Source organism: Physella acuta, unplaced genomic scaffold (genome assembly GCF_028476545.2).
Source record: "Physella acuta isolate Inbredline_101_S28 unplaced genomic scaffold, ASM2847654v3 ptg001358l, whole genome shotgun sequence".
In the NCBI taxonomy this organism is placed as follows: Eukaryota; Metazoa; Mollusca; class Gastropoda; family Physidae; genus Physella; species Physella acuta.
The window spans coordinates 187,757-214,001 of NW_026732873.1; the positions used below are offsets into that span (position 1 = coordinate 187,757).

The 26,245-nt window shown below is 33.5% G+C and overlaps 2 protein-coding genes across 9 annotated transcripts in view; both read right to left on the reverse strand.

The window, feature by feature from the left end:
- LOC131927007 (calcium-transporting ATPase type 2C member 1) overlaps positions 1–8,027 on the reverse strand; it is a 28,854-nt gene extending 20,827 nt beyond the window's left edge. For 3 of the 6 annotated variants that reach the window (XM_059282655.1, XM_059282651.1, XM_059282656.1), the window contains exons 1-2: positions 7,746–8,017; positions 3,086–3,182 (exon numbers count right to left, since the gene is read on the reverse strand). The gene's annotated coding sequence lies outside the window, so the exon portion shown is untranslated. Of the gene's footprint in view, positions 1–3,085; positions 3,183–7,745 lie in introns of all 6 variants that reach the window. The other 3 variants (XM_059282653.1, XM_059282652.1, XM_059282654.1) reach the window with 3 other exon arrangements.
- A 3,709-nt stretch (positions 8,028–11,736) lies between these two features.
- LOC131927011 (DDB1- and CUL4-associated factor 11) lies at positions 11,737–25,699 on the reverse strand. 3 transcript variants are annotated; one of them, XM_059282661.1, is made up of 19 exons: positions 25,510–25,699; positions 24,909–25,251; positions 23,843–23,940; positions 23,352–23,383; positions 22,745–22,846; positions 21,921–21,985; positions 21,059–21,162; positions 20,371–20,473; positions 19,952–19,995; positions 17,795–17,918; positions 17,497–17,554; positions 16,863–16,955; positions 16,415–16,507; positions 16,133–16,222; positions 15,562–15,625; positions 14,927–15,079; positions 14,498–14,604; positions 13,933–14,004; positions 11,737–13,411 (listed from the first exon to the last, which is right to left on the reverse strand). In XM_059282661.1, the coding sequence occupies exons 2-19, from the start codon at positions 25,058–25,060 to the stop codon at positions 13,328–13,330; spliced, it is 1,638 nt and encodes a 545-aa protein (XP_059138644.1). In that variant the 5' UTR covers positions 25,061–25,251; positions 25,510–25,699; the 3' UTR covers positions 11,737–13,327. The 3 variants fall into 3 exon arrangements, with proteins under 3 accessions (XP_059138644.1, XP_059138645.1, XP_059138646.1); XM_059282662.1 differs by lacking the exon at positions 25,510–25,699 and having other exon boundaries at positions 24,673–25,029; XM_059282663.1 differs by lacking the exons at positions 23,843–23,940; positions 25,510–25,699 and having other exon boundaries at positions 24,909–25,029.
- Between the last annotated feature and the right edge of the window lie 546 nt (positions 25,700–26,245).

The following is a 26,245-nucleotide window of genomic DNA, read 5'->3' on the forward strand; positions in this document are numbered from 1 at the left end:
AAGATTGGCGTGGTCAATTAAAATTATGAAGCATCAGATTGATATGGTCAAATAAATTTACACATGGCTATTTTTATCATCAAATAAGATTGGTGTGGTCAATTAAAATTATGAAGCATCAGATTGATATGGTCAAATAAAATTACACATGGCTATTTTTATCATCAAATAAGATTGGTGTGGTCACAGTCAAAGAATATCATGCTTTTAGTGTCAGGTGTTTATAAAAAATATGTTCCTTTTTTAAATTGAAATTAGTATGAAATTACTTATACAATATATATTGGCCCAAAGTAGGCCATAAGAACAGCATTTAAGTTTTCTTTTTAAAATAATTTACTGTAGAGAAATAAATTATATTATAAGTTGTATTGAGCTAATTAAACTACTAGGTTCTTCACTGTATATGTTTCAAGTGACCTTACATTTATTAAATTCTAGCCTAACATGAGAGAAATCATACCTCACCCTCTAATCAGTAGCACTTGTAGGGCAGGAAATGGAGTCACAACATTAAAACAAAACTAAAGTCAATAGGGTAGGTGAACTAGAGTTGACCTGTCTACATGACCGTGGCACATGAAGGGATAGTGTGGCCAGTTCTGTACCCAGCGGCATTTACTTTACCTAACGTAAGTCAGGTACTTAGCTGTGCTGAGTCGACTCAAGAACACCCTACAGACATCCAGTATCCAAATCTGAGACTTTCTTATCAGGGGTCAGGCTCTCTACCGCCTGACCACGCCATTCCATCTTACAACTCTTGAGTGCCATTATTCTTATATAAAATAATACAACATAGACTAAAATTAAATCACCCCCCCCCCCCCATGTCCCAAACATACAGTAACCTAGCAATCTACACATTGGGTAAACAAACACACCTACAGGTCCAGCACCACAGATTCATGCACATGTTTAAAATAATACATTAACATTTCATTTACAGAAACAAAAATAGCAATCACACAATGGGAAGACAAGGCCTGGATAAATTTATCAGCAATTTTGTACTGTTGTTAACATCTGAGATTACTTTTAAAAAGTAACAAAAACTGTATAGGCTGTGTATTAACAGAGTTGTACTATGACAATCTCTATCACTAACAGAGTGTAACCGAACGCTAACTCAACACGTATACAGAAACTTTTTTTTTTACCAGCACATATGTTTCTAGTTGCCATCTTGGAATATTTTAACAAGATTTTAAAAAGTTAACAAGCTCTGTGAGAATACAACAGTAAGTATGGCAATCCTCCTCAAGAACTATGCAAGAATGTCACATTTCTCTATTGAACACCACACTACAATGTAGGTTACATAGGAATGTCACAATAACACCATCTGCATCAAATACACTACAATAGCACTTTCCATAAATAACCATTTAGGAATGTCGCAATAACCCCATCTGCATCAAATACCACACTACAGTAGCAAATTCTCATCAATAACCATGCAGGAATATCACAATAACACCATCTCCATCAAATACCACACTACTAAGCAAATTCTCATCAATAACAATGCAGGGATAACAATAAGACCCTCTCCATCAAATACCACACTACATTAGCAAATGCTCATCAATAACCATGCAGGAATGTCACAGTAAGACTTTCTCTATCCCTCGCTAAGTAGCAATGCCACACTACAATGACAGTGTCCCACTCTACACCAGCATGTAAAATCCAATGAACCCACAGCCCCCCACTACATTATAACACCCATAGATTTTCTGATAGAGCAACAGTCAATGCAAGGGAAAAAGATACTGTTGCAGGCCAGCCAATGTGGTAACAGGTGTTCTAAAAAAATTTCACCACGTGTGGAGTCAAACCACGCTCACAATTTTTTTCTAGTTATAAAATAACATAATGCTACCATGTGTAATTCATATGCCTTAAACTCATAATCAATAAACTGTTGTGTGTGGGGGAGGGGGGGAATGTGTATGGTATCAAGTTTAGTTGAAAGAAAAGGGGAGTGTTTTGTTAACTGGGAAAATGGCCTGGCATATAACTAATTTTTTATTACAAGTTAACTGAGGTGAATGGGCTTTTTATCTGAAGTGCTCTAATACAAATAACAACAGCACTGTGCTGTGACATCATTGTGAAAATGTACTCACATCACAAGACAATGTAGGTGTAGCTGGCCAAACGAGCTTTACAAAGGCAGTGGTCTTAATAACAGATGAACTCTACTTCATCTGTCAATGTGGACCATCAGGTTAACCCAAGAGGTAATTACTTTTACTTTTTTAAAGAGTATTTTATTGTAATTAATAATAAATACAAACTTGACTGACGCACACAAAAAGAAATACAGCACCTTAATTAATTCCGCCCCCCCTCCCTACAACTTACTTCCCAGGGACATACATAATTGAAAGTTCTTAACATACTATTACGTGAATCACCTTTTTTTTTATCATGCTTTACTACCAGCTGTAGATATGATCTACCTTGATTTCAAATTAAGTAATACATTTTTTAAAAATCACTAATAAAAAAAAATGCAAAACCAAACCAGTAGCTTGCAACATAACTCAACATGACAATTATCTGCCCTCTAAAAGCTTTCATCTTAGTTTTTTTAATTTGTAAATTATAAAATATGCCAACTCAAGTTTTTTACCCTTTATTATGTAATATTATATTTGGTAAAAATTATTGAAATAAATTTTTAATGAATAACTTAAATATCAAATTTAACTAAAAATTAGATATTTGTGTATTATCATTAGATAATACTATCATATACGAAACTTGAAAGACATTGATGTTAGAAACTAGTCAAAATTGAGTTACAAGATTTGACCACAAATCTGACAACAAACAGACTTTATAACCAAAGAAAACGCTTGTAAAAAGATTAAGGCAACAAGCATTTTTCTATTTACTTACCCCAAGTCATTGTTTACACAACAAATTAGGCTCTGCAACTTATAAACAATGCTTACAGCTTGTAAAAAAAAAGGCTCTACAAATTACAAACAACTTCACAGCTCGAAAGCAAATGTTTTAAAAAGAAAAATACTAATACCAAATGGCACGCAATACAACAAATAGATTTTCTTACGTCATTTATCTATCTCAGTATTGAGAACATACGCAAGCTTATTTATTCTAGATAACTTGGTATTGATCCAGTAGTAAATCACTTCGTTGATAAATAGCTTTAAATGAAAAAGATGGAAACGGGTTAGAAAATAATGTCCACAGTCATGAATTATTGGTTTTTTTTTGCCCTCTATCAATTAAAGTTTAAAGTTAAAGATTTTTGGCACAGGTTTTTTTTAACTACTGCATGATGGACAGATGAAACTTCAGAAATGGTGGTCAATATTTCGACGCATAAACATTTCAACAAAACACTGAAATAAGCCTGTTATGATAGTCGATTTTTCAATTAATCAATATTTGAACAAAATAGTGAAATGAGTTGATCTACTGTTATACTTGGCTACTTTCATCTGTCAACCATACATCCAGGGAAACTACTCCATCTGGATTCTTAGATCTGAATGTGTCTTACAATTGTTTTTACCGTTTTAAACTAAAATTTGTTAACATTACTTCTAATTTGTAGATTTTATTTTAAATTACTAACAAATACTTTCTAAAGGCTACTTTACAATAAATTGGTCTGTCAGTGTCCTTAAAGGGTGTAACCTAAGAAATATCAAACACAGAACAAGTCAAGAAGATAAAGGCTAGAAAAGGCAGACAATGATTTTCCAGGTTTAATATTTTTTCTTTTAAATACATGATGTCCAACAGGCTTTGCTGCTTGTTAAATGTAACTAACAAATAATTTTACGCAGGGGACTCTTAATTAAGCATTCTGTCATTTCTATGAACTTAAAAAATAAGAATATACTAATTATACACTTGTAATTATATTTACCTTTAATTAGGTAACAATGGAAGTCAATTATACCAAAAAATATAAAAAATATATAACATGAAGGTACACCGGAACAAAAGTGAAGTTCATCTGTCATTTGGAAGGGTTAATTGCCCTTTTGGACCTGGCAGTCCAAATAGCAGATGAAGTAGAGTTTATCTATTTCTGTGACCTCAGCATATTAAGGGATAGTGTGGTCAGGTCTATTTCCCTAACATAAGACAGGTTCCCCTCAAGCCTAGGTTGACTCAGGGATGTTCTACACACTCAAGTTCATTACTGAACTCAAGACTTTTGGGCAAGCAAAATTGGAAGATATGTTTGAATAACCATTTTCTATTGATTGCAATAATGAATGATCTACAAATAAGTTTTATAGTGCTCTTCCCTTATCTTACTTTTGTACGATAACAAGCTTTGTCTATAAGGTCTACACCATGAAACTTTCTTAAAATAGTTTGTTTACTACAATAATTAGTAAGACATTGAAGCAGTCCAATTAATAATTTCTTCAATTATTAATATTACATTCACAACATAGAACCATGAAAAATGTAAATATTATTTCAAAAAATTTTTATTTTAAATTACGCCTAAAAAAAAACTGGAATGATAACATAACCACAGGCCTAAAGCATTTGTTGTAATCCATTATTTAATGACACGCACAGTGGATCAATTACATGATTAAGTCACCTAAGCCATTATGTATTGAAAACATTCTGTGTGTAGGAAATTGTTTTTTGGCACAAACTTTATTTTCTGTTTTTGCCCTTCATAGTCTTTCTACCCAGACATAGAGTGGTGGATTTTGTTCTAATATTAACAGATTATAACCATTATTTAACAGATTTCTTTGTTACATCCAGGATTTTTTGTGATCCTGTACTGGATTTATTTATGAATTTCATGGATTTCTTACTTTACAATGTGATGTGTTTTTTTAGTAGAGTAAGTGTCATTAAGTACCATTTTTTTCTGTTATAATTGGCTGATTTTATATTTTACTCTTTTTTTTTGTAAATGAGGGAATCAAAATTTATATATATATATATATATATATATATATATATATATATATATATATATATATATATATATATATATATATATATATATATTTGTTTATTTATATTAATATATATTTATTTATATTAATATATATTTATTTATATTATTATAGATTTATTTATATTAATATATATTTATATATCTATGTGTGTGTGTGTGTGTATGTTACTTTGAAAATAGGTTGATTCAAAAAATAGCTACTAATATTGTATATATATTTGGCAGATAAATCTTTTTTTTATAAAGAAATTAAAACAAATCATTTTATTTTATTCTTAGTAGAACATAGTAGAAAGCTTGTTATTACAAAAGTTTTTTTTTTGTATCAGTTTTTTTTTTTAAAGATAGGCAATTAATGTAAAATGCCAAAATAAGTGATGGTTGAAGTAGCCTCCCTTTACTATAGATTGCATTTTCAGTGATTCTTATATAAGTTTTTTTTTATTATTTTATAACTAGAGCTAGGTATTAGAGAACTAGAAACAAAAAACAAATATATTGTTTGATTGCCTAAATTATTAATAACGAAAACAAAAATACATTGAGTTTTACAAAAAGGATTTTAACTGCATAGTTTTAACTAACTAATCAACTTTACGATAATAATTTAACTGCAAAAAATAATTTAAATATTTAAACCTCACCACTTTGAGATTGGACTACAACCTATATTACGACATTATGATGAAAAAATTATGAATATCTAAATAGTTTAAAAAAACTAAAACAAAATGTTACAAACAGGCCCACTATGTGGTACAAGCACATAGATGCTTGAATGAATGAGTTTTGTCTAAAGTCACATTTAGTTAAACATTACCAGTATTAAAATGTAAGCTATACCTTTTATGTTGCACTGACTGTTTTCTTGTGGATTTGTTAGTGTTAATATTTTACCTGTTTTGTAGAACTAAAACTTCAATGTAGCATTGTTAAAAATTCCAGAATGCTGTTGTAGACTGTAAGTCATTGTTTATGTAGCACTATCAAGTTTTTAATGTGTCAGCATTATTATCAGTACACAGCACTTAAAATTATGTAAACCTTTTTATAGTAATTTGTTTGGTATTGTATTTCTGAGTAGTCCTTGTAGTGGACTCAGACTGTTTATTGTTGCATGTTTATATTATATTTTTATAAAAAAAAAATAATAATTTAGGCCTAATATTTTTAAAATTTAATAATAATAGTTGGCAAAACCATGAGCGCCGATTTCATTAAGCCAGCACACAATGAACCAAACACACAAATTCGACAAAAAAAATACAACTATCAAAACCAAATGAAAAAACAAAATAGTTTAAAGAGTAGACCTAGCCTAGGTCTATAGATTTATATTTTAATAAAAGTAACGAGAAACTATATATCGACCTTAAAACCTGGTCAAAATAGTGTTTTGGGCAATTTCACGATATAGCATCAGAAATTATCCGGCAATATTTGTTCAGTTTCGTAAAAAATTGTTACTGTAAACCATAGTTTGACTGTTGAAATTTAAATAAAGTCAAGTGCATTAAATTAATGTTTTAACTTAATCGTAAGTTTAATTGATAGAAAATTAGCAACATTTAGCCTAGTAGATCTAGATCTAAATATTAATAACAATGATTAACAAAGCTGCTAGATCTATATTGTAAGATTATCATGTTCCATAGCTATATTCTACATAGATCTAGGCTACATAATTTTAATTAAGTTAGGCTACATAATCATATTCTGTCCAATTTGATTTAATGACAATAGCCACTTTGAGATAATGATAAAAAACAAGTTAATTAAAAAGTCTAGTGACATTTATGTGAAATTTCCTTATGTTATCTAAAAATAGCTCTGTCGTAGCGTAAATCAAGAGCAGGGTTAGTAAAACCATTGGTTAGTTATTAAAACGTTTTATTTACAACAGAGTTACATGACTAAAAACCATTGCGCGCCTAGCTACTGAACGTGATGGCGCAGCTATTGTACGTGATGACGCGTGTGGTGTGGTTGGATAAAAATGCCTACTAATTCGGTCCAAATTTTAATTAATTCAAAAAAAAATTGTGACCGAACGAAAGGATATTTTTGAAAACTTTCTTCGGCAATATTGTTTTAAATTATGGTAGAAATCGATTGGTACATGTTTCAAGTCGCTAAGTGGTCTGGTTGCCGAGATATGGGCTAAAAACTGCATTTTTTCGGGTTTTTTTGGCTTTTCCGGGAAATCCATGAAAGAAACCCGGAATTTTTTTGGCCTATGTTCATCCTCGTAACTTGCTTAACATAATTGCTTTTGGAACTAGTCCTCGATATCGCTTCGTTGAGGAGGAGATACGACTTAAAGCTGCGGACACACATTCATCCATACATTCATTCATCCATCCATTCCCAGAAATGACGAGTTAATAAACACAATTCTCCAGAATGGAAATTGCGCTAATAAGCTGGAAGAAGATACGCATGCACAATGAAGAGAAATTTCATTTGCAGCGTGGTTTTCGATGGTACTGCGCATGCGTGTTTACAAACAAACTGCAGAACTCTAACCCTAACCCTAGCCCTAGCACAGATATTAAGGTCACTGCGCATGCGCATAACTGTTGAGTTTCATATTTTCTGCCAAAAAATCTTTTTCCGAGTAGTCACTTCGAAAAAAGAAATGCACTGTCATCATAACATTCATAGAGCCTGGTTACAAAATTAATATTTCATATGTTCATTACCAAATCTAGAATTCAATGGACTAGTAAAATAATAGATTCTAGAAATCTAGTCTACTAACGTTTGTTTATTAAGGTGACTTGACTTTGGTTAGGATTGGGTCCAAAGGAGCCGACAGTCTTGTCAGCCTTTGAAGTTTCCAGGTTTGTGATTGTTATAACTTGTAAGTGGCATTAATCAAAGAACAATTCAATCACGAAGCGTTTTAAACTTTATATTAACAATTTACAGGTAGAATGGAATCAGTAAAAACATGTTGAGGCAACATTTTAAGTCTAGACGTTAAAATAATTGTGTCAAAATTACTTGTTGGCAATTCCGGTAGCTACTTAGTTATCTTCCTATGATGAAAAATTTTGTAATTACGGCCCTTGTTGTTAGTGGCAATTTTATTTTGGTAGCCGTTAAAATTTTACCCGTATTCATAAAATGAGTTATTAATTTATCCAGGATATTAAGTTTTCGTTAATATTAACAAGGAAAAACTATAAATATAATATAGATCTAGATGTGCGGGGGAATGAATATCTAAACCAATAAAAAAAAATAAACTACGCACAACGATCAATTTTTAGAATTTTAATCATATTGTTGAACAAACTTAACCTATCCCTACCCAACGATATTCCACGCACCAACCTTGATCAGACTAGGCTTATAATTCTAGAGAAAGTTAGCATGACATACTCTTTAAGTGCGTGCCATACTACATATTAATCTTCATAGTAGTGATCAAGCCAGCCCAAACCTATTTAAACGCCCTTTTAAAAATGGAGGGGGCGCTTTTTATCGGTGACTGGGTAGGCCTATATTTGATTTAGATAATACTTAAATCGGTATTTATAGTCACGTGATTGTGTGTCTATTTCATGTGTGTAAAGTAGCTCAAAAAGAACTTTCTGATTGTTTTCCTAGTTTTTGCCATCGCCCACCCACCCCCACCTCCGAGGGTCGGCGGTGATACCCCCCCCCCCCTTCCCTCTCTTTAATCACTTACGTCAGTATTGAATATATCGCTGCATTCGAATATATTGTCAATACAATAATTATAACTATTAAATTTAAATTAGGCTTTCGCTAAAAACTGACGGGAATAGCCCTAGGTCAGTTTTATGTCAGGTATCTCTTTGTCGCCTACCCCCCCCCCCCCCCCCCCCGGACGAAATGAAAACTATACAAATTATGGAGAAAATATAATCGGCTCCATACTTAAATCAGCGTCCGCCCCTTCACAGCACCCCCCCCCGAAAAATGTGAAAGAAACCCTTGTTCCTGTAAGTCCTATACAGCCTAAACAAATAAATATTAGCAAATCGTGTAGGCATTAAGGGGGGGGGGCGCTGATGAATCAACTTCAAGATAACTTGAAGCCTAAACATAACTCTAATCATTGTAGTTGCGATGTCCTCTTATCTTATACTATGTTATAGCAGGCACTATAATTACTGTGATCGATATAAAACATACAAAGGTATGTGTTTTAAATTAAGGTATGCCTTTAAAAATAAAATAAAAATAGTATGTTATTATGCTGTAAAATTACTTCCAGTACAATAATTAGAAAGGAATTAGTAGGATTATTACTCTCAGTGTTTATTCCAGACTTTTTTCTCCGGGGGGCACTTGAAATTTTCGGGGGGGGGGGGGCGGTAAATTTTCTTCGGGGGGGGGGGGGGCGGACACTGTTAAAAGTATATATTTTCTATATAAATTATATAAATTTCATTTCGTTCGGGAGGGCGGTCAAAATTTTTCGAGGGGGAAAACTCCCCCCCCCCCCCCCCGAAGAGATGCCTGGAAGAAACTCTGATTACTCTACCGATTTCTTTTAAGTTATAGATCTAGGCCAGGGGTTCCCAACCTTTTTTTTACTCTAGAGCACATTCTAAAATATCGGTAGGGTGGCGGGCACCACCTATTTTAAATCGACAAACTCCTTCCAGGGGCATAGCGACCCTTCCCGTCACCCGGGGACAAAACTTTCGATTTGCACCCCCGCCCTCAAACTTTCGATTTTCACCCCCCCTCAAACTTTCGATTTGCACCCCCCCCCCTTACGTTTTTTTTTTTTGGGAAACACCGGTATCAAAACATCTTTAACTTCTGTTACCATTCTACGTGAAAGTAGATCTACTGTTGCAGACTAGATCTAGATAATGTTGAGAAAGTGGACCAAGGCCACGGATTAAAAAAAAAATTTAAAGTACAAGGTCACAGAATATATTCCCTACGAACACGTCTCTGTACTATTCATCGACGTAGGTCTATTATCCCAAACAGTTCCGTGAACACATTGTGCTATTGCTATCCCCCCTATATCTCTGCTCAATGATTCTTAATTAATCTTAATCATCACTTTTTAAATGGCAAACTTTAGTATGGAAGGTGGGGGGGGGGGGGGGTGTCAGCATCCAGGGGAACTGATGGGGGGGGGGGCTGACTTGGTTACCATTTGCTAAATAAAAAAGATTCCGCATTAAGCCTAATACGATCTTTTTTACTTTCTCGTATATACGAAGTATAGAAAAAGTCTTGTAATCGTGCAAAAAAAAAAAAAAATCGAGATTTTTGCAAATCTCGACGTTTTACATCTCACTGACACGGAAAAACATAATTTTGCAATCTTGTCCGTATGTCTCTCTCTCTCTCTCTGTGTGTGTGTGTGTGTCCGTGTGTAAACACGATAACTTGAGTACCGTTACAGTTAGGTTGATGACATTTCATATATAAGTATTTTATCAAAATCGTAGATCCGTATCAACTTTTGAGCGATTTCCGATAACCGGAAGTGGTACTTTTTCTACTTTGAATTTTTCAAAAGCCTATAACTTTAGTACTATTTCAGATAGATAAATGAAATGTGATATGTAAGTAAAAGATCTAATTCTCTACCTTCTGTCAAATTTTGAGTAATTTCCGTTGACAGGAAGTACTTATTTACGCTATTTCCGATTTCTCAAAAAACGCATGTAAATTTATAAAGTACTAATAATATTCCGCACTATTATGCACGTTTTATTTGGCTTTCACAGGTGTGCAATTCTTTTTTCTAGGAGATTATATTCTATTTTTAAAAATTTGAGTAATTAAAATGGATTAAAAATCATGTCTAGAAGTTGCCATCCCCCGTAGTGTTATATTAGAATATTCGAGAAAGTTTAGGGGAGATCACTCCCGGTTTATTTTCTATTGGGTTCATGAAGTATAGTTCATTTGTTTCTTGACCTCAACATATGAAGGGATAGTGTGGTCAGCACTTTGCCCGACCGCCTTTACTTTCCCTGGGTTTCCATCAGGGCTGAGTGGACTCAGGGACGTTCCTCTGACTTGAAGCCGGATTCGAACTCGAGACTTTCGGGTTAGCTGTCTAGCACTCTACTGATAGGCCACGTCGTACAGTGTGTGCAACGTAGATGGTAAGTGGTGTAAAGTATCCTAGCTTTTAGATAGTAGAAAAGCACAATACGTCTGCTGATACTTGAGACCAGTGGCGTAGCGAGGTCGGGTGTCACCCGGTGCGGCACTTAATGGTGTCACCCCCAGAGGCGTAGCGACCGTTCCCGGGGACAAACTTTCAATTTGCACCCCCCCCCCTCAAGTTTTTCTCTATATATTTTGCAATTTTTTGCCTTGGTGTCACCCCCCCCCCCCAAATGGTGTCACCCGGTGCGGTCCGCAGCCCCCGCCCTCCCCCTCGCTACGCCTCTGCTTGAGACTAAGTGACGTGATTGAGTTGGAGTGGCGGCTTTTTGCGACAATGCGTGAAGATAAGGGGTGGGAATGTGGTGGGGGTTGGGAGTTAAGGTTAAAAGTGGGCCTATTGAAAATTAAAGTAAAATTACACTGCAAATGTGTCCAGCTCCTTAAAAGGTATCAGCATCTTCCGGTTTTTTTTAAAACATGAACTACTACTTGACAAACACACATCACTCAAAAAACATCCAATCCATGAAATTTGCTCAATATCATTTATTGCTCATTTTAGGTTGAAGTTACAAGTGAAGACATTGAAGTCCCCAGCTTCACACCAAGAGTTTAATTTTTTTTTACAAAATATACATACATTTCATTAGCATCTTTGCTAACTTATATTGATGTAACTTAACAATCAAGAAATGTGAACTGTCTTTACCTCTTACCTCCCTTGAATATAATAAAAAGAAAAGTTAATATCATATACAATATAATATGTATTAGTTAAAAGCTTATCTAACTACAAAAATCTCATATTCATTATGATCCATGTATGAAGTCTTTATTCAGATACACGATATTCCTAACCCTAACTAAAAAATCTGGATCTGAAAAAAAAAATCTTTTAAATAAGCTACAAAACAATAAAATTAATTTTTGCTTCTGTCGAGATAAATAATAACTTCAATACTGAATCACAGCATATCAATTAAATATTAAAATTTATAACACACCTTACCACATTGAAATTTTAAATTAATAAAATAATCTGACTATTTACAATTTATATAGAACTTTTGTCTTGAGTAATTACTGTCTGTATTTAAAATTTTCACACACAAATGTGAACAAATATGTATGTATGTATGTGTGTGTGTATATATGTATGTATATATGTATATGTATATATATATGTATATGTATATATATATATATATATATATATATATATATATATATATATATATATATATATATATATATATATATATATATATATATACATACTTACACACATATTTTGCTGTTAAAACACTTGGCTACCACAACAAAGGTGCTAGTCATAATGGGATCTAATCCAACATATCACCTATTTTACCCTAGAAAGACAGCTCTTAACCAGGAGTGTTGAGCAGAATTCAGTATAATTCAAATAAAAACTCATTTAAGGTGTTCAACTTTAATTTGTAAAAAAAAAAAAACAACTGCTCAGTCATATACCTCAGTAACATTTGACAGAAGCAGGAACTTGTGGTAAGTATGTTTGCAGTAGGGAGCGTTAATTAGAGCATAAGGTTAATTAGTGCTGGTTGTGACATGATACAAGGCATGTATCAATAGCCAGGTGATGATTGCTGGGTAGGCTAAAATACCCAGGTTGGCTAATGGTAATCAAGTTAGGCTAAATTGCCTGGGTGGTTTTGATGAATGCTAGGTAGGCTTATATAATTAGCAGAGGTGGCTAATAATTGCTCGGTAGGCTAAAATAGCCATGCAGGCTAATGATTACTAGTTGGGTAAAAACTGCCTGATAGAGACCAATAGCTAATGATTTGGCCAAAATACTTGTGGTAGTTTATAGATATCTGATTACAATAAAAACCCAAATATTAATCAGTAAGGTCTAAAATTATGGGTCTAAAAAGAAAAATATCTGGCAGCTATAAGGATGGTTTAAACTGAATAAAAATCAACCATGCTAGAATGAATGATTACCCACAATCCTAAAGAAACTATCTTTCTCATGTAAACCAATAAATTGTGACATTCATTGATTCAAGAGGCACAATACAAGCAAAATAACATTCATTAACCATTACCATAGTAAAATAACATTTTCCATGTACATTGCAATGAAATTATTCTTTCACTTTAATTTTGTACATATGTATACTATGTATATATTTATTTTATTTAGAAATACACATAAATATACATTGCTCTGGGTTTTTAATTATACAGTGTTGGAAAAGAATTTCTTTTCGTTTTCTTTACCTTGGCTGTTTTTTTCGTAGAACAGTCACTGTGTTTTACCTAATGCCAGATATAAAAAAAATTATACAGAAAAAATAATTACTGACATAATATATATATATATATATATATATATATATATATATATATATATATATATATATATATATATATATATATATATATATATATATATATATATATATATGGATTTACAAGATTATATAATCATTTTTTTTAATGTGAATGTAAAAGAAAATTATTCAATAGATATTCTTAATATGATATTTAACCCTACCAGACCAATGTGATTAATTTTTTATTTTCCAAATCTGCTCAACAGCTGTAGTTAATGTATGATACTTTGCAGAAAAAAACATGCATCACAAACTAAATTAAACAACGTAATGTGGGCAAACCTTGTGGGTTTTTTTCCATTTAATTCACAGGTGCCCCCATATATATAGGCCTATCAGATACGATAGGGTCAAGGTATGTTAAACTAAGAATTCTTATCTTACAAGTAAACAAACTTATATTATTAGAGAAACTATTATAAAATAAAGGCTGCAAATACTCACTCTTTTTTCACAATCTTCCAAAGTGTAGGCATTGTTATCATTATAATACCACAAGCGAAGTGTTCCATCCCACTGAGAAGTAAAAAGTATTCATTATAAATTCTGATTTGGTTGTCAATTTTAATTAAAAAAAATTCCTTGTACTTGATGCTTTTTAAGGGTGCCAGGACACACCCCAAACACACAACAGTTTTACTATGCTTGTAAGTACAAAGTTAGCGGGCTGTACTTTACTGGTATTGGTACAATAATTTTGTAAGGGTGCCATGACACATCATAAAAACACAACGGTTTTGCTATGCTTGTAAGTACAAAGTCAACGGGCTGTACTTTACTGGTATTAGTACAATAATTTTGTACAGGTGCCAGTCCATATCTCAAATTCATGAAATGTACATACAAAGATACACACATACATATTGTACAAGTCTTTGAAAATATAACTTTCTAAATGTTTTTGTTTAAAACAAAAAAGGGTGGTAGGGCATATCACTAATACTTAAAATTGTCAATATGTTTGACTTTTGGGATGTATAAATCTTAAACTTATGGAACTCTAACTTACTGATGTGCTGATGATGTTGTTTTTATATGGGTGCCAGGATACATCACGAACACAGGATGAGTGTCCATTCAGTTTTCTCACTATTTTCCCAGTTAGAATATCATACACTGAAAAAATACAATTATAGTATTCATCAATGCAATTCTCAAACCATTTACACATTGACTGAAAGCAATGGTCTCTAAAAGTACAATGCTTTTGATTAAATTCCTAGAGTCTAAATTTTAAATTTTGCCAACTTTTTTTGCACATATTAATAAAACCTAATATAACTAAACGCGATGTACACACAATTTTTGTGTGTGTTAGAGTGTTTATTTAAATTTAATGATTGAAAATGTAATATTTAAGTCTGTTATTATTTTGCTGATGTAAATGTTTGGCACACAGCAAGAAACTTAAAGCACACAGTGAAAATGTCTGACTCACCAACAACACTGCCGGTAGCACATCCAGTGTAAATGTATCTTTGCCCTGTACTGGCCTCTGGTGAAAACTTACAGCGGATCAATGTATGAAGAACACAGTGACCCCTATAGGTCATGACCGATGTGTCTCCTTCCAGATCTCGTTTCTTGGTCACTGAAAATTATATTTGTGTGTGTTAGAAAACTAGAAGTCATAAAACTTGATTAAGTGACGTGGTGTAGAGTTTTAATATATTTTTATAAATCTGATTCAATCAAGACTTTTTCATTCTTCATTGTTAATTGTCAGATTGAAGAGGATTTCCTCCAACACAATTAAGTATTACGTGGAAACATGTTAGGCACCATATGGCCATTGACTTTAACTTCAGTCTGCTTTTCTTTTCTGGTTTTCCTTTATACCCTTTGTCTACCCAAGAACAAGCTGAAAAGCAGCAGTTGTTTTGGAGTTGTTTCTCCAAGGTGGGTTGCGTTGCTAACAAACATTCTTTTGTGCTGCCACAGTTTCTTATTAAGATTTGAATCTTATAAAAATTTTTCCGATAACTAATTTTTTATAGCCGTCTAAACAAGATAGAAATATATGTATTTAAACTTTCAATAATTATCTATAAAACTGATATAATTTAGACTTACTCCTTCTAGGAGCTTTCTGCCAGCGGTAGTCCCATTGTTGGGAAGAGACAACTTTTTTTGTTGCCTGTAGACATAGGTACATCAATCAACCCATGCCCATTGTTGTCATTAAAAATTGTCTCATAATCTAACAGTTCTTATGATTATATTAGCTCCATACCTGCATATATTGGGCAGTTAAACTGGTCACATAGTCTAACAGTTCTTATGATTATATTAGCCCCATACCTGCATATATGGAGCAGTTAAACTGGTCCCATAATCCAACAGTATTATGGGACCAGTTTAACTGCTCCATATATGCAGGTATGGGGCTAATATAATCATAAGAACTGTTAGACTATGTGACCAGTTTAACTGCCCATTATATGCAGGTATGGAGCTAATATAATCATAAGAACTGTTAGATTATGAGACAATTTTTAAACTAGTCTCATAATCTAACAGTTCTTAAGCTATCAGCCCCAGACCTGCACATGTATGGATCAGTTAAACTGGTCCCATTATCTAATATTCATATGCTGGTAATCTCCATGGTAGGAAGTTTAAAACAAAACAAGCAAAAATTCACCTCAATCCCTTCTTGGTTAGAAAAACATCTGACGTCCCAGAGTTTCATAGTCTGATCTTTAGAGTTGGAAACAAAAAATCTGGCATCTCCCTAGCAACAAGAATAAAAAAAATCATCACAATACGTCATGTGTTTATCTCCACTCAACAAAAATGAAAAACAACAAAAATCACAATATTTCATGTGTCTTTCTAAAAAAAAAAAGTTCTTAAAACATCATTAGAACAGAAATAGCATATTAATTACTTCTATTATTCCATTACCATTTGCTTCTTTAGTTACCTTTGTATCAATGTATGTGATACCATCACAATGTCCAGCCATTATACCTACAGGTACTGGTCTCTCCTCTCTCAAAGTTCTTCTATCCCACACCTTTCAATAAAGTAGTTTACTAGTAACAATACGATAAGAGCAAAAACAAAGTATCAAACAAAACATACAAGTAACAACAATGTATAATTTATTTTTATATTTACAAGTAAATATATAAAGCTTAACTAAAACAAATAATACAAAAACAATGTATAATAGCAAGACACAAGTAAAAATAAATTTTTTGTAACTTGATATTAGGACTCAAGAAAAAATATGACATAAATAATAATTTAAATTATTATAAATTATTCATCATATTATAAATCATACTCTTAGTTAAAATAAAGTATTAATAAGACCAAGATTACAGTGAAATTTTGTTCCGATTGTAAAAACATTTTGTGTGACTGACCTTACACAAGCCGTCATCCCCTCCGCTGTACATGATCTGTGAGCTGGCGTCAGCAAACCTGACAGTGTTGACGTCATCGTCATGAGCTTTGATCTGTGAAAAACATGCAGTCACAGCTCATGTGGGAGGGTGTGAACAATCCTTGAGCACACTCAGCTTAAATCACTAACCAGCATAAGTCAGGTTAAATATATGGCTGCAGTGGAGTGCAAAACAGACCTAATTTTCTAAGTCTAAAATTACTATGATTAGCAAGAAGGACTAATTAGCACAAATCTGTAGTGAATCATTGAGCCAATTCAGCTCTCACTGGTACCTAGCATAAGTCAGGTAATATAAATGGTAGTTGTGAAGTGCACAGATCTTTTTATTACAGTAATTATCAGGGTCATTAGCTCAAGTCCAAAAATAGCTTCTCTGAGCCCAATCAGCTCCGATTAATACTTGGCATGTCCAGTAAAATTACTAGCAACTAGTCGTTATACCAGCACCATCTCTTAACGTATACTAAACATATGTCCTCTGCTTCATTAATTAAAGTAATGACCACATAGTCTATTGATAAAAAATCTTTAGGAGCTATGTTAATTAAAGATAAGAGCATTTGTATCCTATCCAAGTTAATCCAACTTACCTTGAGTGTCCTCTGATTAGACTCCCTATCATATACATACAAATGTCCGTCATTGGCACTGGAATAACACATTAAATATAGATAAAATAAGCAAAGTTTTGTATAAATCAACATAAAAATTATAAACACTAACCCTAAATTTTTTCTCAAAAGTTTAATCCAAAAACTCCAAGAATTTCACAAGTTTAATATTACATTTCAAAAGTTAAACACTACAATCTAAAAAAATTCAAAAATTTAACACCAAACCTAAAATTTTAGCATGAACCCTCTAAAAATTTTGAAAGTAAAAACTAACCCTCCTAGAATTTCTTTATTATCAGAGGAAAACATGAGTGAGAAGATACAAAAACTGTGGTCCCCAGGGTCAAAGTGTAAGGCCTCGTGTTTGTCATCATCCTCATAGATGCTGCAGAGGTGGACTGAAATGTACAAGGCAACAAAAGTTAGTCAAACTGCTGTGGGGTGGGGTGGGTGGGGTGAAACTGATACTGTTATATGCTGCAGAGGTGGACTGAAATGTACAAGGCAACAAAAGTTAGTCAAACTGCTGTGGGGTGGGGTGGGTGGGGTGAAACTGATACTGTTATATGCTGCAGAGGTGGACTGAAAATTACAAGGCAACAAAAGTTAGTCAAACTGCTATAGGGTGGGTGGGGGTGGGGTGAAACTGATACTGTTATATGCTGCAGAGGTGGACTGAAAATTACAAGGCAACAAAAGTTAGTCCAACTGCTATAGGGTGGGTGGGGGTGGGGTGAAACTGATACTGTTATATGCTGCAGAGGTGGACTGAAAATTACAAGGCAACAAAAGTTAGTCCAACTGCTGTGGGGTGGGGTGGGTGGGGTGAAACTGATACTGTTATATGCTGCAGAGGTGGACTGAAAGTTACAAGGCAACAAAAGTTAGTCCAACTGCTATAGGGTGGGGTGGGTGGGGGTGGGGTGAAACTGATACTGTTATATGCTGCAGAGGTGGACTGAAAATTACAAGGCACCAAAAGTTAGTCCAACTGCTATAGGGTGGGGTGGGTGGGGGTGGGGTGAAACTGATACTGTTATATGCTGCAGAGGTGGACTGAAAATTACAAGGCAACAAAAGTTAGTCCAACTGCTATAGGGTGGGGTGGGTGGGGGTGGGGTGAAACTGATACTGTTATATACTGCAGAAGTGGACTGAAAGTTACAAGGCAACAAAAGTTAGTCAAACTGCTATAGGGTGGGTGGGGGTGGGGTGAAACTGATACTGTTATATGCTGCAGAGGTGGACTGAAAATTACAAGGCAACAAAAGTTAGTCCAACTGCTATAGGGTGGGGTGGGTGGGGGTGGGGTGAAACTGATACTGTTATATGCTGCAGAGGTGGACTGAAAATTACAAGGCAACAAAAGTTAGTCCAACTGCTGTGGGGTGGGGTGGGTGGGGTGAAACTGATACTGTTATATACTGCAGAGGTGGACTGAAAGTTACAAGGCAACAAAAGTTAGTCAAACTGCTATAGGGTGGGGTGGGTGGGGGTGGGGTGAAACTGATACTGTTATATGCTGCAGAAGTGGACTGAAAGTTACAAGGCAACAAAAGTTAGTCCAACTGCTATGGTGTGGTGTGGGTGGGGGAAACTGATACTGTTATATACTGCAGAGGTGGGCCTTAATTTACAAGGTGAGAAAGTCTTAGTTCACCTACTATAAGGTGGGTGGGGTGAAACTGCTACTGTTATATACTGCAGAGGTGGACCTAAATTTACAAGGCAACAAAGTCTTAGTCCACCTACTATAAGGTGGGTGGGGTGAAACTGCTACTGCTATATAAAGGTGATCCTAAATTTACAAGGCAACAAAGCCTAAGTCCACCACCGGCAATGAGGTGGGGTGTGTGAGAAACTGCTGAATATTCAAACACAACTTTAGTCCATCTGCTGGGGGTTGGGACATCACTACTTCTAAAGAACTGTTTCAATCTTATAACTCTAATGTACTCCTTGTTTTACATGGACAAATGAACGTCATAGGCTATAAGAATTGACAGGGCAGGTAATTCAGAGTCATATCCCTTTAGTCAAGGCACATAAAGAAATATTTCAGGCAGTGGATCTACATGCCCTGCTGTAATGATGTGCCCATAATGAAACCTGGTCTACTCATGGGACGGAATGGTCAAATAGTAGGCCTTATGACTGCCAACCCAAAAGTCTTGAGTTTGAATCCCAGGCTGGAGGATATATGATGTTCCTTAGTCCACCCAGCTCTGATAAGTACCTGACACTTTAGGGAAAAAAATGTGGCTGGGCATGGTGCTGACCACAATGTAACCTTTTAAGCAGGTCACTAAAACAGAAAAACTCTACTTCATCTGCCCTATGTGTTTTGGGCAAGAACAGGAAAGCTGGACACCTTGTTTCTACAGCTAATTATATACAAAAACCAGAAATGTGCCATTAGATGAAAACTTACTGCAGTCTGACCAGCTTGAGTATGCAGCATATAAGCCATCAGGACTGTAACAGAACAAAGAAAAACTTAATACAGTGTATAAATCCTTTATTTTATTGAACATGACTCGTGTAAATTGTATTTCAGTAATAATAACATATGTAATATTAACCCAACTCAGTAATTGCAAAAAAAAAATGTTTGTTTCATATTGCATTTGAGGGAGGGGGATAGGTTGAAATGTGACTTTTTTGCAGAGGGGTCTGACTTCTAGTAACAATGGAATAGGTGCTGGTAAAAAATGTCCAGAAAAGTGTGTAGTCATTTATTTAGTGTGATGAAAAACCGAATGCCAGATTTACCTAAAATCTTTGACTAAAACACTAGTATGCCAGATTTACCTAAAATCTGTGACTAAAACACTAGTATGCAAGATTTACCTGAATGCTGTATCTAATACACTCCAGCCCACATCTCTAGCCTTGATGGTCTTAATCAACTTGAAATTTTCTTTGCGAGTGTCATAAACTCTGATAAACTGATCTGGTAATGATATTAGCAATTTTAACACATTACAAGTATACATTTTTGCAAATAAAATGTTGCAACATGTAAAGCATTCAAAGTAGGTGGTAAATGAAGACAGAACTACTTTAACGGGTTTCAAACATCTAAACCTCAGTTGGTGTGCTAGATTCATTTTTATTTACTTCAAAATGCTTAGAAATTCCTGTTTCAGCTAAATACATTTTGATATCCATCAAGACTTGTCAAATACATAATGAATTAGAAACTAACAAAAACATACAGTACAACAATTATTTACATTTATTTTAAGTATTTGAGCATCCATAATTTTCAACTTAATATAAATTGTGAAAAATCATAAAACTCCTGCTTTAAAAAGGATTTGTATTTAGGGCTGTTTTATAAATGTGCTCAAAGAGCAGATTAGTTAATAAGTCTTTATACCTGCATAGAATCGTCATTAACAGGTTGTTGCTAAATACTTAATACTTGCCTAAATTGGACCTTGTTTTTTCTCACATTATATCCATGTACTAAATTTATGGTTATTAGATCTATTGCACTAGTAAAATACGTGATAATTATTATAAAAAAAATTACCTTGACACGCTGAGAGAAAGACATCACCGTTTTCTGAATAAATACCACAAAAAGCTTTTTTACGGTGGTACGAGGCTATTTCCAAGTCACAACAGGGGAGGAACCTGTAGAAATTCAATTGTTTTAAGTTGGTATGTAGATGAAGGAAATAACTGTTTTAAGTTGGTAGGCATATGAAGGAAATAACTGTTTTAAGTTGGTACGCATATGAAGGAAATAACTGTTTTAAGTTGGTAGGCATATGAAGGAAATAACTGTTTTAAGTTGGTAGGCATATGAAGGAAATAACTGTTTTAAGTTGGTACGCATTTGAAGGAAATAACTGTTTTAAGTTGGTAGGCATATGAAGGAAATAACTGTTTTAAGTTGGTAGGCATATGAAGGAAATAACTGTTTTAAGTTGGTACGCATTTGAAGGAAATAACTGTTTTAAGTTGGTACGCATTTGAAGGAAATAACTGTTTTAAGTCCCACGTAATAGTATATCTACAGCAAAGCTAGATAAGAAATCTCAAAATTTTTTTCATTTTACACAGGAGCTGTTACACAGCTTTTCTGTGTAAGCCATGTACTTATGATGGTTTTTACATAGACATGCATCTTAATACAGAAATTCCTGTGGAGATTTTCACATTAAAAAAAATGTGAATCTGGTGAAATGATGTGATGTGTAGGACTAAATACTAGGATAAACATATATCAAGTAGAGATCATGACTAAGATAAAAAGAAGAACTATATAGGGCATAAGACTAATGAAAGTATGTAGACTGCATGTGTACAGTGGTTTTTTTAAACATCAATAGATATCAAAACAGTAAGGTCTGATTAAATTAGATATCTATTTAAAAATTTTACCATACCTGGAGTTCAAAACACATCTGTCACCATGTGTGAACTGGCACTGGCGCTTCAAGCCAAGCTGTCGCTGAGAGCAGAGTTGGCATGTGTTAATACACAGATATTTGCATGTGTTCATAATACACAGATATATGTATGTGTTCATAATACACATATATATAAGTAAACGTTTAGTGGCAGCCAAGAAGCATAAGGTTCTAGCAGGTTTAATAAAATCACAGAGCCTTGTGAGTCTAGTGGGAGGGCGTGGCCTAGAGGTAAAGCGATAGACTGCTAACCCAAAAGTCTCGAGTTTGAATCTGTGTTTAAGTCAGTGGAAGGTCTCTGAGTCCACCCAGCTTGGATGGGTATCTAACTCACGTTTGGGAAAGTAAAGGAGGCTGGGCACACTGCTGACCGTTCATATACTGAAGGCAAGAAATATATGAACTCTACTTGAACTGCTCAATAATAGATAGCTAGGTCTAAAAAAAATTTTTAACTTGTAATTCTAGGGTGGCATACGAATGCAGCACCTTTATCCTCACAAAATGCACCAATTAATCAAACACAAAATTGGGAGGTATTTTGAAATGATATGTGTTTTCTGAAAGAATGTAAAGCTAGCAGGGAGAATAAAAATCTGGCAATGCTGAAATGTGCTAACCTGCACCACAATTTCAGAAACATACTTAATTCTTTCACAAACACTAGCAATTTAAAACAACGAGGATAATAAGGATAATATTTCTTGGGCGTTTTTTTTTTTAAATCAAGTATTCTTTAAATTACAAATATAATAATAAGAATGTACTCTTTAAGTCCATAATGCATAACATAATTTTACCTGGGCTATAAAGTTGGGAACTGTAGGAGAAAATTTGGACAACCATTTTTTGTCTGTCCAACGTCCTGAAGATTGCATAACTAATGCATATATATCACTTTCCTAAGGAGAATAGAATACAATGCATATATATCACTTTCCTAAGGAGAATAGAATACAATGCATATATATCACTTTCCTACAGAGAATAGAATACAGTGCATATATATCACTTTCCTACAGAGAATAGAATACAATGCATATATATCACTTTCCTACAGAGAATAGAATACAATGCATATATATCACTTTCCTACAGAGAATAGAATATCACTTTCCTAAGGAAAATATCAGAATACAATGCATATATATCACTTTCCTACAGGGAATATCAGAATGCAATGCATAAATATCACTTTCCTACAGGGAATATCAGAATACAATGCATATATATCACTTTCCTAAAGAGAAAATCAGAATCCAATACAAAAGCATCCTTATGGAAATTTAACTTAGACTTTAAAATTTCAGACAGTTTTATTGTTATTTCATGCTATTTTGTTAATTTAACTTCGACCTAAAAGCAATGTTCAAACAAAAAAATTTAAAGCAAAAACCTTTTACTGACCATTATTTTTTTGTTACTCGGGTTAGCATCAACTGTCAAAAAAAAAATAATAATTAAATAATTGATTAAACAGATATTAATTAAGCTTCCTTACAAAACAATTTATAACATTTTTTTAGATTCCAAATATTTCTAAATGGGGTGGGGGGGGGGGGGGGGGGGTCCTGGATTCGGAATATAATATATGCTGGTCTATGAACCTGTTATATAAATTTTTATGTGAGGGGGAGTGGTGGTTGAAAAAATGTCCTATTATTGTGTTAAACAATATGTGCACAATCCATTAAATGCATTTATGATTCCAATCCACACACAAATTTCCTGTAACTATCTATTGAAAACATATACACAAAAAATATTTACACTAGGACCATTTTTATACAAACATTTAACTAAACAGTGCAACTATCTGTGCCAGAAAGATAATGCATAAAATACAGGGGGAAAACCTATTGTGAAAAACTTATTGGGATTTTAAAAATTGTTATTACCAACAGAAGCTAAAGGGCTGGGGTCAACGACCTCATTCTCAGATTCTCCTTCACTGTCCGAGCCACCGGTATCTTGTGTGATGAAACGTATTTGACCACTGTCCACACAACAAACATCATGTTTTTATATTAGCCTACAATGTTGCCCAATTTGTACAAGTAAACAAAAATATAACAAATAAAATTAGAAAATTGATGCCTGCTTTAATGCATTGCCCACATTATTTTTTTTTTTTAAAATATGGTTATAAAGGTATTACTAAACCTCGCTATAGAAACGTTGTAATAGTTTTAACCATATTGATACAGTGCAATATATTGATGTCAACATTTTTATTTTAACAGCAATAAATAAAAGAATTCTTTCACAAACAAATAATAAATAGAGAGATCCCCAAGTAATGTGCCTATTTACCAAATATTTAATGTGGAATTGTTTTAATTGGAGTTACTATTAGATGCAGTTTTAAATTTTCATTTTAAGTAAAAGTAGATATATATACTGCAATGCTAGACACCTATTCAATACATAAGTATTACATTTTTTTTAAATGTCTTAAAATATCTCAAACATTATAAAGAGAAAAAAATAGGCACAGGTAAATAAAACAGCAGATTGGTGATGAGAAGAACAATAAGATAATGCACATTTTAACATCAATTAAGCCCCCTCCCACATCATACACATTTAAAAATAAATTAAAGGAGTACTTTGAATTTTTAAACATTTTTAAAAAAAAGCTTTTACACTGTTCATTTCATCACCAAGATATAAAATGAAAAACAAAAAGTATTTTAAAAAATTAATTAAAATATGAGAATTTTCCAACCTTGAAGTGCAGCAGTGCGCCCCCATGTTCAAATATTTTTCTCATTATACATGTTTCATCTTGGTATTTAGATTGAAGTACATCAAAAAAATTTACCGAATAAAATGTCTTGCTCGTTTTCTTACAAGTCACTTTGAAGAAAATGATACTTGCATAGATCTTTGTGAATACCAACACGGATTCAAAAAGGCAGAGATGGATGCTAGAAAATTTAAAACTATGGACCACAAGTCTACCTTCGTATGAGATAAGCCACTATGGAGGGTAGGTCTGGTTCCGCATCTTCTTGACCACTGGCCGGCTGGAGCACTCTATGAGGCTCTGATGGATCGGATTCCTGATCACTACCACTCATTCTGGGAGTCAGCCGTGAGTCGCCTAGTCCCATCAACTCTTAGTTTACAAAATGCTGGCAATGACCATATGTTTCGATAACACAACTGTCTTTCAGCTTTAAATGGTAAATTGTTAAAACCAAAGCACAGAGCTTTACATGACTCCTTTAAAACAAGATCACTTTTCAGCAGGTCCTTAAACAGTTCACCATAGTCTTTTATTTAAAGTTGAATAAGCAGGCCTCTGAAAAATAAAATAAATAATAAAAGGTAATTTATATTTCCTGGTATAAAATTTCTGATCATGACAAAAACCAAAATAAAAATAGTATTTACAAAATGATTACAAAGTAGAAGAAAAGAACATTTGCTGAATACTTATCTTTGACCTGTGTTGGAATGTTGATGAATAGCACTGAATTTAATTTAAGTAAAAACATTCTTAAAGTTTTAGACCTAGAATTCTAGTTCATATCTGCAAGCCAATTAATAAAACACAAACCTGGATCATGAATTTAGTATAACCTTCTGAAGCAATGGGTAACACTCTTTTAGATTATCTGAAAACTTGTTGTGTAGACTAAAACACATTTTCATACAAAAAAAAAAACAACAACATCAAAGCCTGGTTAAACGTTACAGAACCACAGCAGCTGAGAAGAAATTAGATTAGCTGAATCATTGTTGGTGAACTTTAAAAGTGGGTCAAAGTTCACCACTTCAGACATTCAAACTACAGGATACACTGATACACCTACAGCTTGAAGAAAACCTGGACCAGGATTTGAATAGGCAAACTTTGTACTGAAAATGGATCAGTACACATTACATAATTCATAAGAATGACTCAGTAAAATAAATCCCTTTTTAAACTAACTAGGCCTAGAGTGTAGTTGCTAACAAATATATAGATCTAGATCTAGTTCAATTTGACATTCTTTTCATACAAAAATAATCAACCATGAACATTAGAACTGAAACTAGATCTATACCCTATACAAAAAAAGAGATTTAGTGGAGACATACTGAACCATATCTAAGTTCAAGCCTTATGAACAGTGATTGTTGCTATAATTGTTGAATGGTTTTACTATACTTTTCATATTCTACCCACCTCAGTTTTTTTTTAATTTAAGGATATAACCTGCATTAGGTACATCTGCATTGAGAAGGCCAGAAAAAAAAATTCTCTCTTTACCCATATATGTATAATATATATATATAAATATACATTGAGC